The 15,925-nt window shown below is 45.2% G+C and overlaps 3 gene segments (V, D, J or C); all 3 read right to left on the bottom strand.

The window, feature by feature from the left end:
- Positions 1–721: 721 nt before the first annotated feature.
- LOC125295634 lies at positions 722–1,201 on the bottom strand. The segment is given in 2 exon segments: positions 722–1,035; positions 1,144–1,201. Coding segments are annotated over 2 exon segments (372 nt in total).
- Positions 1,202–11,440: 10,239 nt separating this feature from the next.
- LOC125295633 lies at positions 11,441–11,918 on the bottom strand. The segment is given in 2 exon segments: positions 11,441–11,772; positions 11,867–11,918. Coding segments are annotated over 2 exon segments (384 nt in total).
- A 2,116-nt stretch (positions 11,919–14,034) lies between these two features.
- The window catches only part of LOC125295628, a 9,866-nt gene continuing 7,975 nt past the window's right edge, over positions 14,035–15,925 (bottom strand). Inside the window, 1 exon segment of the V gene segment in view lies at positions 14,035–14,351. Within this exon segment, the coding sequence occupies positions 14,035–14,351 (317 nt within the window).

The following is a 15,925-nucleotide window of genomic DNA, read 5'->3' as shown; positions in this document are numbered from 1 at the left end:
ATGTTTAGAAGAGTAAATTAATTAATTCTTTAATTTACTTGAAATGCTTTTGCATAACAGTAAGTTATTAAGTTCCTCTTCAAAAGTATCCTGTCTATTGTATATTCTTTACCTATTGTGAACTTAACTTCTGCAGTACTGTACATCAAAACATGACTAAAGAATCTATGTGCCTTTGCGGCTCAACTGAATTAACTGGCAAACCAGCAACACTAATATAATGGGCTCATCATCCACAAAGCTTCCAACCTGATGGAAATGTATATTGTGTTATACTGTAAGTTCCTTTGGATAAAATAAATATGTGTAATCCTTCCTCCAAGGAAGGCAAGCTTCCAGGCCCAACCGTCGTCCTACTATGGTGGCTATATGGAATGGTGATTAAACTTTTTTTTACAGGATCTACTTCATAGGTGTCCCATTATTCAGAATTAATAGCCACCCCACCAGCCAATCAGAAAAGAGTATTTCTTCTCTCCGGGGTGATAACTTTGAATGAGAGTATAGACTCTACTGAGAAAAACCTGTAGGCCTATGTATAATAGAGTGGCCATATTGAGACAAAAATAATACTGTGAATTTGACGGGTTCATTAAGGCTTACTTTCAAACTGTAATAGATTGAAAATATAACTTTCAAACAGTTGACATCCATTACATCACTGTTTACCAGGCCAGGTCAGATGCTTTGGGTTTTGGTACAGCTGCTTTGCCACAGCCAGTCACTGTGAGTCTCGAGCGCAGTAGTAAACAGCAGTGTCCTCTGCTCTCAGACTCTTGGCCTCTAAGTACTGTGTGCTGATGGATCTGTCCTCAGTCAGGGTGAACTGGCCTTTCAGAGACTCTTCCTGATACACAGTGCCCTGATTCATTCCCCCAATCCACTCCAGGGGTCCTCCAGGTTTCTGTCTTATCCAGTGGATGTAGTAGCTTGTCATTGTGAATCCAGATATTTTACAGGAGATCTTAACTGTCTCTCTTGGTCTCTTCACCTGAAAAGGAGACTGATCCAGTCTGATCTCATCACAGACAATACCTGTAAGAAATGATACATTGTAAACAATTGTTTTGATTAAGTATTAACAATATAAACAAGTTTTGCTATAATGATATTGTGCTAACCCTAAAACATAGTATGCTTTACCTTGTATGACCAGCATTAAAAGAACATTAGTGAACAGGTTAATTGCCTGTATTCTCATTCTTGCACTGGAATGTGTACCTACTACTGAAGTAAATGAGTACTGTAGGTTATGAAATGTGACATTAAGTAGCAATGATGTAGCTACTTTGCATAACTTCCTCTTTCATGCTGCAATAAAATTTGCACATGTACTTGTCTCTTGCTTTAAGTATCTTTGCATTTTTTGTTTTCATTGGACAATATCTTTTCACTGACTATCTTCTCTATGGGTCTATGGTTTATCATTCTTAATAAATTTCCTTTTGGTGTTTTCCTCTCATATTTGAAGCCTTGTGAATTGTAAAATTACTTTCTTCTTTACTTTTCTCTCTGCTTCCACAACATTAATTCTTGATCCCCAAGCATCCCTCTCCTGGACAAAATATAACCTGTCAATCTGTGGCCGTAATATATGAACCACCATGAAACACCATGCATGTGTCAGTGTGGAAAGATGGAGACCAGAGAGTCCGGAGCTGAGACCTCCGTCCAGCAGGCCCTGTCAGCTGTCAGTAACAGAATCAGAGTGGTGGGAGGCATGTTTCTGCAGGGGTACAGGAATGGTGGGTAGCTTTGCTGCCCTCTAGTGACAAAAGCAACAGACGAACCAGCCTAGTGAACACAAAATTGGCGAACATAGAACGAACACAACAGGAGGGTTAAGTGGTGTATTCAATGATGTAACATGATTTGATAGGCTCATTCAGTGCTTCCTTTCATGCTGAAAATTGTTAAAAACATAACTTCCAAACAGGGGGGCCACCAAGGGTTGGCCAGGGGTGGCCGCGGCCACCACAACATAAACTCTGGCCACCCCTGGCTATGTGGCTGACGGACACAAAATGTGTCCAAATTCACACCCATTATTCTCTGTTGAATTGCTCACGGAGTACTTATCACACATAAATCACACAGATATCACATGAAAGAGCGGAACCTGAGCTTTCCCATGATATTAGCGGCTAGGTGTTGTGATAAACGGTTCACAAGACAATTAACGTTGGATATACATGGCATTTAATCATATTTCCATTGTGCACACAGTGCTTCGTCTATCTCCACACCCATTACTCTCGGTGGTATATCTCACAAACACTTTGGTCAAACATAGCAAACCATATATCAAAATAAACAGCAGAACAGCCTTAACGAACACGAGGATATGAAGCATTACTCTGTACAGTAGGCGGATCCAGAGTAATCCAGTTTTGAAATTGCAGCAAAATTCTACATGTTATTCAACTTTGGGCTGAAATGCTAATATATTCCCAAAATAATGAAATTGCTTTCCAAATCAAAGAATTGAAAGTTGGTCATGGCATGCACAGATATTGAATAGATATATTAAAAATAATTCCGTGGAAATGCATGGATTCCAGTTGCTGCCAAAGGAAGCAACTGGAATCCATGCATTTCCACGGAATTATTTTTGGAATCTGATCCCTTATCATACCTGTTCATTCGTACTCGTCGACTTATCGTGACTAAATTGAAGATGGCGGCAAACAGTAATCTTCCTGAAGGTACTGTCTGTATAAATTGTCTTACTTATAAATAAACTACCAGTGCTTTTTCAAAGTTCTCAATGTCTCGTTTTAAATGTCAGGGCCCTCGGAAGTCTATCAATTAAGTGTGGAGCTACTATGAGCCTCGTAAATGGTGTAAAACAGTGATTTATTTGCATGGCTAGGCCGATGCCCGAGGCACCCCCTTTGAAATCCTGTTGGTAGCATCGGCTAACTAGCGCCAGATTTTGGAGTGCAGGGGACAAGCCGAGATAGCTATGAGACATACGACTAGGGATGTAACGGTATGAAAATTTAACCTCACGGTTATAGTGACCAAAATTATCACGTTTTTCGGTATTATCACAGTATTTTTAAAAGTGTGTTCAATATGTTCAGAAAGCACTGATAGGCCTACACAAGCTGGAATAGTTTCAAAAAGTGTCCCGTTCAGTTTTTCATGTTTAATTGGCTATGTGCTTATAGCTTAACTTACCCTACCATGACTTGGAGGTTGCTATTACTGTTATTTGGATCCAATGAGTGAGACCAGGCTTGGAATTTCACCATTCTGGGGGCAAGGCCACTTGGCCTTCAGTTGGGCATATTTGGTGGAGGGCACAAAGGCCACATAGACTATAAAAATTATCAAAGTTGTATAGCCTATTCACTTCAGTAGACCTGCATCACTGTATGAAACATTACAAAAACATGAAACATGACATATTACATAGAAAATCATCTATTTACCGATATCTAGGCGATATTTGTAACATTTATTTTGTATTTTGCCTGTTATGAAATCATGTATAACAATTTAAACACATTGTAAAACTTAAAGCCCAAATTTGGAGACATCCATGCATGTCGAAATTTACTGCAAATTCAAAACTGGATTACTCTGGAACGGCTAACAGGGGACTGCTTTACACCTTTGTGTTAGGTAAGGTCTGCTGTTTATTCTGATATATGGTTTGTCATGTGTTAAATGAAAGGTTTGTGAAGTATTGCACCGAGAGGAATGGGTAGGGAGATGGACGAAAACCTTCAGTAGAATTTATGATTAAATTTAATTATATTATTTACATTTCTCACAAACCGTTCACCACAGCAATTCGCGGCTAACATCGTTTAAAAGCTGAGAAAAAGCTCTTTCATGTGATACTTGTGATGTCTGTGTGATGAGCAGGGCCGGATTATCCATAAGGGCCAGTGGGCCTGAGCCCAGGGGCACCAACCATGGGGGTGTTACGAGACACAGACTCAAGGCACAGAGAAGTCAAGTTCTGAGATTTTACTTGTTGGTTTGCATGAATTCAAACATAGAAACTGAAAACAGGACTCTTCAATTCTCAGAGGACACACTTGGAAGGAGTAGTTTCAAACATAGGAGTTACTGGATCAATTCAAAGGGAAACAAGGCAAGAGTCCAACGATTTCACAGAAATGCAAATGTCCAAAAGGCAAACACAAAAGTCAACTTACAGAGAGTCTGGCGCCATTCCGCCACTTTAAAGATGAACTTTTTTGCTGGAACGACCACTGCGTTGCAAGGGGCCATCGCACAGTCGTACCCTCCGCCTTACGGGCACGCGTCCTGTCCATGGCTCAGGAAGGCCACCTCGGCATTGTCAAGGTGAAGCAGCGCTGCCGAGAAGTGGTCTGGTGGCCAGGCATAGATGGTGATGTTGAGGCTATGGTGAGAGACTGCACAGCCTGCTTGGTGAGTGGAAAGACTGGCCCCCCACCAGCTCCTCCCCTTCAGCCACTGCAGTGGCCAGCTGGGCCTTGGGAGCACATCCAAATGGACATCATCAGACACGGACACAGGGATAAATTACACAGCCCGCACACGTAGCCAGCCACGTCGCAGCTGTGGCAACTGTGGCTCCTCTTCTCACATGAGCAGAGCCCCAACATGCCCTGCCAGAGGACAAGCATGCCAGCGCTGTGGGAAAGACAACCACTTTGCCAAAGTCTGTCGTTCTGCACCCGCTGGGGTCGGCCCACGGTCAGGCCCACGACAGGCTGGGGCTAGCTCGTCAGCCCCAACACCAATACACTCAGTCAGCTCTGCCCGTGTGTCCTTCAAGACGTGCACGGTGGAATTAGATGGGGTCTGTGTACCGTTGCTGCTGGATACCGGAGCGGCTTTATCTCTTCTCAACTGGGCCACAGTCAAGCGCTTCCTGCCCCACGTCATGCTGCAGACACCTTCGGCTGTTCTCCATGGATATGGCAATGCACAGATCGACTTAGTGGGCTCCCTCAGCTGTTCAGTGCGACACGGCAACAAATCCATGGCTTCCTTCACCTTTCAGGTGGCGCGGCATGGAGCTAACCTCATGGGCTTGGACCTCATCACCAGCTTGGGCTTCACGTTCATGGACAGCTGTGGGGCTAAGATTCTCCAGGTCAGCACACCATGGGAACAGCGATGGCCAGCACTCTTTTCAGGCCTTGGCTGTATCTCGGCTTTCACCCATCAGCCTCTACTCCACTTGGACATACACCCGGTCATACAGCCTCTCCGCCGCATTCCCCTGGCACTACGAGATGACGTCACAGCAGAGCTGACAAAGCTGTTGGACATAGGCATCATCGAGCAAGTCAACGCGTCGCCCTGGATCTCTAACCTGGTCATTGCGAAGAAGAAGTCAGGGGGTTTGCGTGTGTGTGTGGACCTGAGGGCGGTGAACAAGGCCATTGTACCCGACAAGTACCCGCTGCCCACAGCAGAGGAACTGACTTCTCAGTTTTACGGCTCCACAATGTTTTCAAAGCTGGACCTCCACCAAGGCTACCTGCAGGTACCACTGCACCTGGACAGTCGTAATCTCACCGCTTTCGTCACACACGCAGGCGTCTTCCGTTACACGAGGGTCCCTTTTGGCCTATCCTCCGCCCCTAGCTGTTTCCAGAAAATAATGTCCACCATCTTCGCTGGTATCCCAGGGGTGGTGATATTTCTGGACGACATAGTAGTACATGGACCAACACCAGTCATCCATGACCAGCGACTCACAAGGGTGCTCGACACACTGGCCTCCCATACTCTCACGCTAAATGGGGAGAAATGTATTTTTTCTGCGTCTGAAGTGGAGTTTGTGGGGTTTCGCCTGAGCTCAGAAGGCCTCAGCCCACTTCATTCTAATGTGGAGGCCATTCAACGGCTGCCCATGCCCTCCAGCCCGGCCCAAATTGCCTCTTTCCTTGGCATGACAGCCTACTACTTGCGCTTTCTTCCCCAGTACTCCTCCACCACCGCCCCTCTACGGCAGCTCCTCAAAAAGGACGCCCAATGGGTTTGGACCCCTGCCTGCAACGATGCTGTCATACAGCTGAAGGCCCAGCTCATCGCACCACCAGTACTCGCACACTTCGACCCGTCCAGCCCAACGTTTCTCACCTGTGATGCCTCCAACTACGCAGTGGGGGCTGTGCTGTCTCAATTCCACAGCGGCTGTCTCAATTCCACAGCTGGCGACGTCTGGTTCTGGGCACAGGCCTCTGCGCATCCACCGATGGTACGAGAGACTTCACCAGTACAATTTCACGCTACAGTTCATACCGGGGCGAGAGAATGTGGTGGCGGACTTACTTTCACGCTCCACGCCACCTTCAGCTGTGGACCCGAATCCAGACAACAGCGACCTGGACCTCATCCAGCTCCTCCACTCCCCTCTGGAGGCGACAGTGTCACTTCAGGAGCTCCAACAGGCCTCTGAACAGGACCCAGTGCTCTCACAACTCCGCACTTTCATCCACTCTGGGTGGCCTCCAGCCTCCAGCCTACCAGAGAGTCTGGCGCCATTCCGCCGCTTTAAAGATGAACTTTTTTGCTGGAACGACCACTGCGTTGCAAGGGGCCATCGCACAGTCGTACCCTCCGCCTTACGGGCACGCGTCCTGTCCATGGCTCAGGAAGGCCACCTCGGCAATGTCAAGGTGAAGCAGCGCTGCCGAGAAGTGGTCTGGTGGCCAGGCATAGATGGTGATGTTGAGGCTATGGTGAGAGACTGCACAGCCTGCTTGGTGAGTGGAAAGACTGGCCCCCCACCAGCTCCTCCCCTTCAGCCACTGCAGTGGCCAGCTGGGCCTTGGGAGCACATCCAAATGGACATTTGCGGTGAGCTCCGCGGCGTCCCACATCACCAACGGTTCCTCATCGTAGCCTATGACCTGTACTCCAAGTGGCCGGAGGCAGTCTCTACCGGGTCGGTCACCACACAGGCGGTCATTGACTTTCTGGAGGTGCTTTTCGCTCGTTGGGGCATGCCGAAGACAGTCACCACAGACAATGGGCCGCAATTCATCTCTGCGGAGTTCACAATTTTTCTGGGTGAGCGGGGAATCAGACACTTACGTACAGCTTTCTATAACCCTCAGGCGAATGGGGGTGTGGAACGCATGAATCAGACGCTGAAGAACGGTATTAGAGCTCACTTAGCAGAGGGATTTCAGTTCTCAGCAGCACTTCTGCGGACCCTGCTGCACTACAGAGCGACTCAACATACCACAACGGACAGCTCACCAGCACTCCTGATGTTAGGGCGTGAGCTACCACTGCCCCTGGATCGCCTGCGTGTTCCTGCTCACCTGTCATCACAGGAGGCCCAGCGGGAACCAGCTGGCCAGCTACGCGACCGGGTCTCACGACAGCAGGCAACTAAACAACGCTTTGACCGGTCCCACAGGGTCAAACACCCAAATTTCACCATTCTGGACTGGGTCAGGGTCCGAAGGCCCACACGGGGCCATAAGCTCCTGTAATTTTGGTCAGCGCCTTACCAGGTGACTGAGCAACTGGGCCCTGCCACCTTTCGCCTGGAACGCGGTGGCATGCACGCCGTCTCCGCAAAGTGGCCCCACCTACCGCAACAGACCTGGAGGTCAGCCGAGATCCTGATCCGGACTCTGGAGGCCCAGTTAACCCCGCAGCACGACCAGTCCGTGCCCGCACCAAACCGGGCTACCTTGAGGACTTTGAGGTATAGCGCCCAGGGGCACCACATTGTTTTAACTCATTGAGTGCCAAAAACGTAATATTACGTTTTTCCTTCCCATGCGTTGAGTGCCAAAAACGTAATATTACGTTTTTAGCTTTTTTTTTTAATTACAAAACTAGACACTCTAATACACCTTATATGTGATTTTGGGAACTCTGTGATGAATTGAAATGAAATATTTGACGATCGTGAAACTCATGAAAACTCATAATCTGGACATTTTATCTGGACATTTTATCATAACTCGGTTGCCGCTTTGGGTCGAATCAGTGACGCATGCACGTCAGGTCAAAACCAGGCCATTTTCGTGGGTCTATCACTAGGTGGCAGTCTCGCCAGGTCTCGCTGATCACTTCCCGGAATGTTTACAGAAGTAAGTAACAGGCAACACTTCATATTTCATGAAAGACGTTATATCTCCATTTCTAGAAAAAAAACAGCGATTTTGATGAAAATTAGCCACTGTTTAGCTTGGGATTTCTCAGGAACAGAGGCGTGTAGAAATACACGGTTTGCACCCACCGAGAGCTTAAAGTCTCACCTTTTAATCAAGCTATTCTACGTGTTCATAGCTATAACACAGCTTGGCATTCAATGAATTAATACGGGCCTTGTGATGAGTAGGCTACTTCGCAAGTAGTTCAACCAGAGACTTTCTAATGTGGAGACACAGCACTCAAAAAATACTCCCATAGAAATGCATGGGGCTAGTTTGTCACGCCAATATGGCCGCTGTCTACATATATCCCACCCCTTCCTTGGCAAAACGTCGACATGTGAATACATTGAGCCAATCATGTGGTGTGATGTGAAGATATTGTGCCAATCATGTGTTGTGATCTCGCCGCTGGAGCAAGATTTGTGTCGTGAAGCCTTGCGCACGTGCAGTTCGACCCAAAGACTGTGCCCGAAGAGTGCCCATAAAACGTTGGTATATGGCCGCCGAGTGAAGGGACTTGCCTAAAAGGACTTTGGTTCAACTGAGAAGAATGGGTGAATTTAGACGCACTTTCTTTCTTGCGTTGTCACTTTCTCCACTGTGTAAAAGACTAAATTAATTTGCGCTGTGAATGCTAAGATTATTTTGACAGGCCATAGGCTAAATAAAAATCGCTATTAGTAGGACGCAAAGCAGAATATTGAAAGGGCACCAAGGCCACCGTGGCCTGTAAACCTCTGATTTTCAAAGGGACATCACGGCCAACGCAAGGGGCAACGACGTGGCCACCGTGAAATTCCTACCTTGAGTGAGATCAAAGTAAGTGTTTGAAATAGAACTTTAGGCTACTGTGTTCTTCTGATAACGTGAGTGGAATGGATTTAATGTGGACGCAAACATAAAAGGACGCAGAGTGGCTAAATGATACAGTGCAAGTTTTGCGGTGAAAATGTTCCGCCTTTTAAAATCAGGTGTAGCCTAATCCAAATCGCAGTTAAAACCATCAATTAGACAACAGAATCAGTAGGGTATCAATTTTGCTTCATTTTACCAGGCCTACTGTATGTCAAAAGCAGGCTCGGATGAAGCTGGAAAGGATTAAACACACGGTTTCAACACCGTGGTAATCAACCGTGATAATTTTGATATTTCAAAAGAAAACACTAATTGTTATCGTCAACATTTTTATCACGGTTTATCATTATACCAGTAATCGTTACATCCCTACATACGACCCATCGCTTTCGCCTCGCGGGCTCTTAATTCAGCAGAGCAGAAGTACTCAGTGGGAGAGAGGAAGGCCCTGGCCTGTGTCTGGGCATGTGAACGGTGGCATATTTACCTGTATGGTTCCGGACACAGGCCTCTGAGTATCCACCGCTGGTATGAGAGGCTTCACCAGTACAACTTCCTGCTGCAGTACACAGACTTACTGTCACGCTCCATACAACTTCCAGCTACAGACCTCAAGGCTGACGCCACTGACCTCGACCTCAGAGCCATCGCACAGTCATACCCTCCACTTTACGAGTCATACCCTCCAAGAGGTCCTATCCATGGCTCACGAAGGTCACCTGGGCATTGTCAAGGTCAAGCAGCGCTGCTGTTAAGTAGTCTGGTGGCCAGGCATAGATGAGGACATCGAGGCCACAATAAAGGACTGCACAGCATGCCTGGTGAGTAGCAAGACCGGCCCTCCACCTGCCCCTCCCCTCCAGGCACTGCAGTGGCCAGCTGGGCCCTGGGAGCACATCCAGGTGGACATCTGCGGATCCCGCTGGGGCATGCCCACAGCCATAACCACAGACAACGGCCCACAATTCATCTCAGCAGAGTTCACCACTTTTCTGGGTGAGCGAGGGATTAGACACATAGACACCGCCTTCTACAACCCACAGGCGATCAGGGGTGTAGAACGCATGAACCAGACACTGAAAAACGGCATCAGGCAGAAGGATTCTAGTTCTCAGCAGCACTCGACTCTACTGCACTATCGAGCCACACAGCACTCCACAACGGACAGTTCACCAGCACTTCTCATGTTAGGACGCAAACTGTCATTGCCACTGGATCGCCTGCGGGTCCCTGCACACCTGACGTTAAGGGCACAACAGAGTCACCTGGCCAGCTGTGCGACAGTCTCTGCACGGCAGCACAGAGCAAAACAGCTCTTCAACCTGTCCCACAGGACCAAAACCCCTGTGCTCATGGTTCTGTTCGGCTACGGCCGAACAACACCCGTGGGAATATCCATGACCAACCCCACTCTCACTCGTGCTATATTGCTTAATAAACTTTATGCCTCTGACCATCCGTTTCTGATTGCCAAAATAGAGCCCTGAGAGTTTTTGCACAGGTCCCCTACTAGTTGGTATCACAGTGATATCTTGCACAGTAATAGACAGCTGAGTCTTCAGTCTGTAGATTCTGCCCTGTTAGAGTTACTGAGCTGCTGGAGGGATCTTTACAGATGCTGAACTTGCTCTTCAGGGACTCTTTTTGGTAGATAGGACCATGTCCCCATATGTGCACTATCCACTCCAGTGTTTTCCCAGCAGGCTGTTGGATCCACGCTGTTGCATAGCTGACACTTGTAAGAGTAATCAGACACCTTACAGCTAATAGTCATAGAATCTCCAGGCTTGAAGACCATTGAGCTTGCTTGGGTGAAGTCAACAGCACATTGCACATCTAGAGAAATAAAAAGACCAGGTTATTTGACATGGCAGTACAAGGTACCATATATTCACCACTTTTTATGTATTCAGCCGACTCACAGGGTGCAGCTGTCAGTAACAGAAACAGAGTAGTGAGAGACATGCTTCTGCAGGGGCCCAGGCGTGTTGGGGAGCTTTGCTACCCTCTAGTGACATCAGCAACAGAGGAACCAGCCTCCTTTAACTGGAAACTGGGTGGGTGTTCGTCAGCTTTGCATAACAAATTGCTGTGTAAAACAGCAGAGGGGCTGGACATGAATGAGCGTAGAATGAACAGTTTTGTACTAAACTTAGACAAAAAAGTAAGGCCTATGTGTTCACTTTGTTTGGTGAAACACGTTCTATAATCAAGTATGCTGGGATCACATGCGTGTTTATGTGTGGGTTTGTGTGTGTACACAGAAGGGCTTAATACGGCCCTACACACAACCAACATTAATTGATGCATTAACCGTATTTATGTAAATATATATTTTTTTGTTCATCATCATTGCAAGGATATTAAATGGAATGTTGAGTATTGCACACACAGTGGGGGAGAGGCAAAATAAATAACACAATGGTAATAGTGGGGTCTGATGTTTTTGTTCATCTCTGCAGCATATTGTGCCACTGTGACTCTCTGGCACAGTAATACACAGCCGTGTCCTCAGTCTTCAGGCTGTTCATCTGCAGATACACCTGCTGCTTGTTGTTGTCTCTGGAGATGGTGAATCTTCCCTGAACAGCGCTTGAGTAATATTGGCTCCCACCTCTACCATTGATAGATGCCACCCATTCCAGGCCTTTCCCAGCAGCCTGTCTGACCCAAGCCATCCAGTAGTTGCTTGTAAATCCAGAGACTGTGCAGGTCAGTTTGTGAGATCCTCCAGGATTAATGACCACTGGCTCAGATTCAGTCAGTGTCTGACTTCTACAGCCTGTAAACACAAAAAACCCCACAATGCATTATGTTACCACTCAAATACTGAACTTACATACACTATCATGTAAGACATGTACATATTTACATACTTTTTAAGGTCATCAGTATGAAGATGAGACACCAGACAGTTTTGTGCTCCATATTGGAGATGTGTGGATCACATAGACCTTAGATCTTCTTTAAGACCACAGATGAACAGCTATGAATAAGAGAAGCAGCTTCATGTTCAGGTTTAAATGAGGTGTTAGTTTGCATATAGCCCACCCCCTCCATGTTTATAGACAGATGCAACATCCACCCACATATTCCCTTATGCTCATGTCTGTTGTTTTCAGCCTTGGAATGTGAGTAATACCTTCATACTATCAGCAAAACACTTGTATTGGGTCTGCAAAAAATATATGATATTAAATCCCAGATAGCAAAATCAGATTGGCAGATAGCGGACCGCTGATGGTATGCCGCCGGTGGCGTGCCACTTGTGGTCCGCCATTGGACCACCATCTCTTTAAATTTAACTTGTTATGAATATTAAGAAAAGTTAATAGAACTAGATGTACCGCAGAGCGGTACAAAATATGACCGCCGCCCAGTCCAGCACATTTTTTCCACAAAAATAAATCACGCTGAAAGGCCTATATGATTCTAACTGTCTCACTAAATTGCATTATCCACACTCAATTCTCACTGGTATCTGCTAGACAACAAGTACCAAAACATGATTAGTTCATAGATTTCACATGTAAAATTCATTTTATACAACCCCACCCCCATCTTGCCTGTTCATAATTCTGAGAAATTCTTGAATTGTGTGCATGTGTGCGTGCACACGTTTATGTTTATGTGTGTAGGTGTGTGTGTGTGTGTGTGTATGTGTGTGTGTGTGCTTGTGCATGCGTACATACGTCTACTGTGTGAGTATGTGTCATACGTATGATTACTGTGAATGTATGTGTGTGCGTGTGTATCTGTTTATGCACATGTGTGCACATGGAATGGGTTAACATGACCCCTGGAGGCAAACATACGGAAAAAATTGGTCATCCTAGGCCCTACGGTTCTCAAGATATTCACAGAAAACTGTGTCTGCCCTACCCTCCTTTCGGGGGGTCCAGTCCAGCGGGGGGGCTACAGATCAAAACGAAAAACGACGGTTCCATGCTATCCATATGGGGTTACATGCCCACCAAGTTTCGTTTACCCCGGTCTTTCAGTGTCCCGGGAATCCATGTTGGTGTATGGTCACTAAATGTACACATAAATTATTTTATTGTAAGGCCCCCCATGAACGAAAGTACACAAAACTTGGCATGCATTCGGAGGGTGTCATAATGATCCTACACTTTTAATTTCGTGCAGTTTTGACCTTGTCAGCCAGAGATATTGTGATGAAAACACCTAATTTTTTGCTTTTTAATTTTTAACTAGGTGGCGCTATACATGAAATAAGTGGTAATGGGATGGGTTGACATGCCCCCTTAAGACCAACATACATAAAAAAGGTGGACCTCCTAGGCCCTACGGTTCTCGAGATATTCACAGAAAACTGTCTCCTGCCACCTACAGGCCAATTGGTGTATATTAACATAAATTAATTTATTGTGTGGCCCCCCATGAACGGAATTCCACAAAACTTGGCGTGCATACAGAGGGTGTCATAATGATCCTACACTTCCAATTTCGTGCAGTTTTGACTATGTTAGATCACAGATACCTTCGATTACAACACCTCATTTTTACTTTTTTGTGTTTAACTAGGTGGCGCTATACATGAAATGAGTGGTTATGGAATGGGTTGACATGGCCCCTTGAGCTTCGCTGCGCGGCGGTCATAATAATGTGAAGGACTGAACATACAATACTTTTTATACAGTGTTTTTTCATCCATGCAGGATGATGTAAGAAAATCTTCCTTGACACAGTATGCAGAAGAGTTGCAAGGTTTTTAATATTAAAGTAAGACATTGTAAAAATGTATTTACACCCATCCTTGTCATCAATTTCCAACATACTGTAGGCCTACCCAGTAAGTGCAAAGGTGGTATCCAGTGTGTAGAAAACTGATAAAAAGGGTCATGTTCCTGCATGGTGTGCAATATGCACTGTGTTTGTGTGTGTGTGTGTGTGTGTGTGTGTGTGTGTGTGTGTGTGTGTGTGTGTGTGTGTGTGTGTGTTTTCCTGCATACTGTATATGTGTGTGTAACTGCCCTGCTCAGAAACACTGATCAGTTTTTGTACAGAACTGCAGCCTATTCAACTACTGTGGTTTTCGAGCACAGTAATACACAGCTGTGTCCTCAGTCTTCAGGCTGTTCATCTGCAGATACACCTGACTCTTGCTGTTGTCTCTGGAGATGGTGAATCTTCCCTGCACTGTCTGAGAGTAGTATTTGCTAGAACCAGAGGGCTGTGAGAGAAGTGCCACCCATTCCAGCCCTTTCCCAGGTGCTTGTCTGATCCAAGCCATCTGATAGTCTTCGAATGTGAACCCAGAAGCTGTGCAGGTCAGGGTGTGAGATCCTCCGGCACTGATGACTACTGGCCCAGATTCAATCAATGTCACACCATAACCACCTGTAAACATAATAAAACAGAGGAACAAGGAAAGGAAACATCAAGTCAAGCAAGCACATAAGTATAATCATAATCTTATCAATCATAATCTTAAACTCCATTGTATATTACCTGTGAAACAGACAGTCATAGTCATTAGCCAAGAAAATAGATTCATATTCAACTGAGTGAAGTAAACCATGGTTAGGCACACTGCTTTGTTGGGATAGTTTTTATGATGGCGAAGCCTTTGCATGAGCACCTCCCCTTTCTTGGGTAGCAGATATGGCTGCAGACCAAATGTGATGAACGAGGTTGAACACTGGATTCAAATGCACACAATATCAAATTCAGGTATTAGTCAGAATTGAGGGTGTGTGATACAAAATAATACAGAATTCCAAAATGGACACAATAACAAGCTTCTGTCAAAAAAAGTGAGGACCTAGGAATCTGAACAGTCTGGAGAGATTTTGTGAAGAGGAAAAGTCTCAAATCCCTTGCTTTGTATTTTCCAACTTAATGGAATGTCAAAGAAGAAGATAACGAGCTGTTTTATTGGTAAATAAGAGGCTATGCAAAGAATTAAAGATATGGGATCTTGTTGAAAATATATGTCTTTATGAAGTATTTATATATCTCAGAAAACATTTGCTTCCCTTCAGCGTTTGATGTTTCCTCATTGTTTTCATTGTGAGACCCAGATAAATTGTCAAAAGATTATTGTATAGCTATTTTTGCTCAAATTTACCAGGGGTGCCAGCCAGCACATTTTTTAATAAAACACATTAGCCTACACAATCTACACCAACCAAGATGCTTTTTAGAAAGTCATTATCAAATTAATTCATTCATTATCAAATGTATATCCCTTAATAGGTTATACATGACATGGACTTATTGAAGGTTTAAAGAAAGATTTTTAAATAGCTTCATTTGAAATTACTAAAATAGTTAGAAAACAGTTCAGGCTGTAGGCCTATTGTAATATTGTTTGGTTAGTGATTTTAATGCTTTAAAGTTTAAAAATGGAATTGCCATCCTACCCGCATGTGACTTAATGTGTGTTTTTTTTTTTTACTTCCTTGTAGTAACACATGTTGTAAAGATATTGCATAATATTTGAATTTATTGCTCAGAGGGATGCCATATATATTTTTGGGAAAATATAATTGCCACTGGACTTGTAAGCAATTTTCTTTAGTCTTATAGTGTTAATTTTGGGAGAACTTTAATGTAAAAGCTGACATAAAATAACATTATCAGTGTGAAACATTCAGAGTTTGTGCACAGGTCCACTACTGGTTGGTATCACAGTGATATCTTGCACAGTAACAGACAGATGAGTCTTCAGTCTGTAGATTCTGCCCTGTTAGAGTTACTGTGCTGCTGGAGGGATCTTTAGAGATGCTGAACTTGCTCTTCAGGGACTCTTTTTGGTAGATAGGACCATGTCCCCATATGTGCACTATCCACTCCAGTGTTTTCCCAGCAGGCTGTCAGATCCACGCTGTTGCATACATGTAGCTGTCACTTGTAAGAGTAATCAGACACCTTACAGCTAATAGTCATAGAATCTCCAGGCTTGAAGACCA

This window comes from Alosa alosa, chromosome 6, assembly GCF_017589495.1.
Source record: "Alosa alosa isolate M-15738 ecotype Scorff River chromosome 6, AALO_Geno_1.1, whole genome shotgun sequence".
Taxonomy (NCBI): domain Eukaryota; kingdom Metazoa; phylum Chordata; class Actinopteri; order Clupeiformes; family Clupeidae; genus Alosa; species Alosa alosa.
The sequence above is the reverse complement of the archived record's forward strand: the minus strand, read 5'-3'. Positions and strand labels throughout refer to the sequence as shown.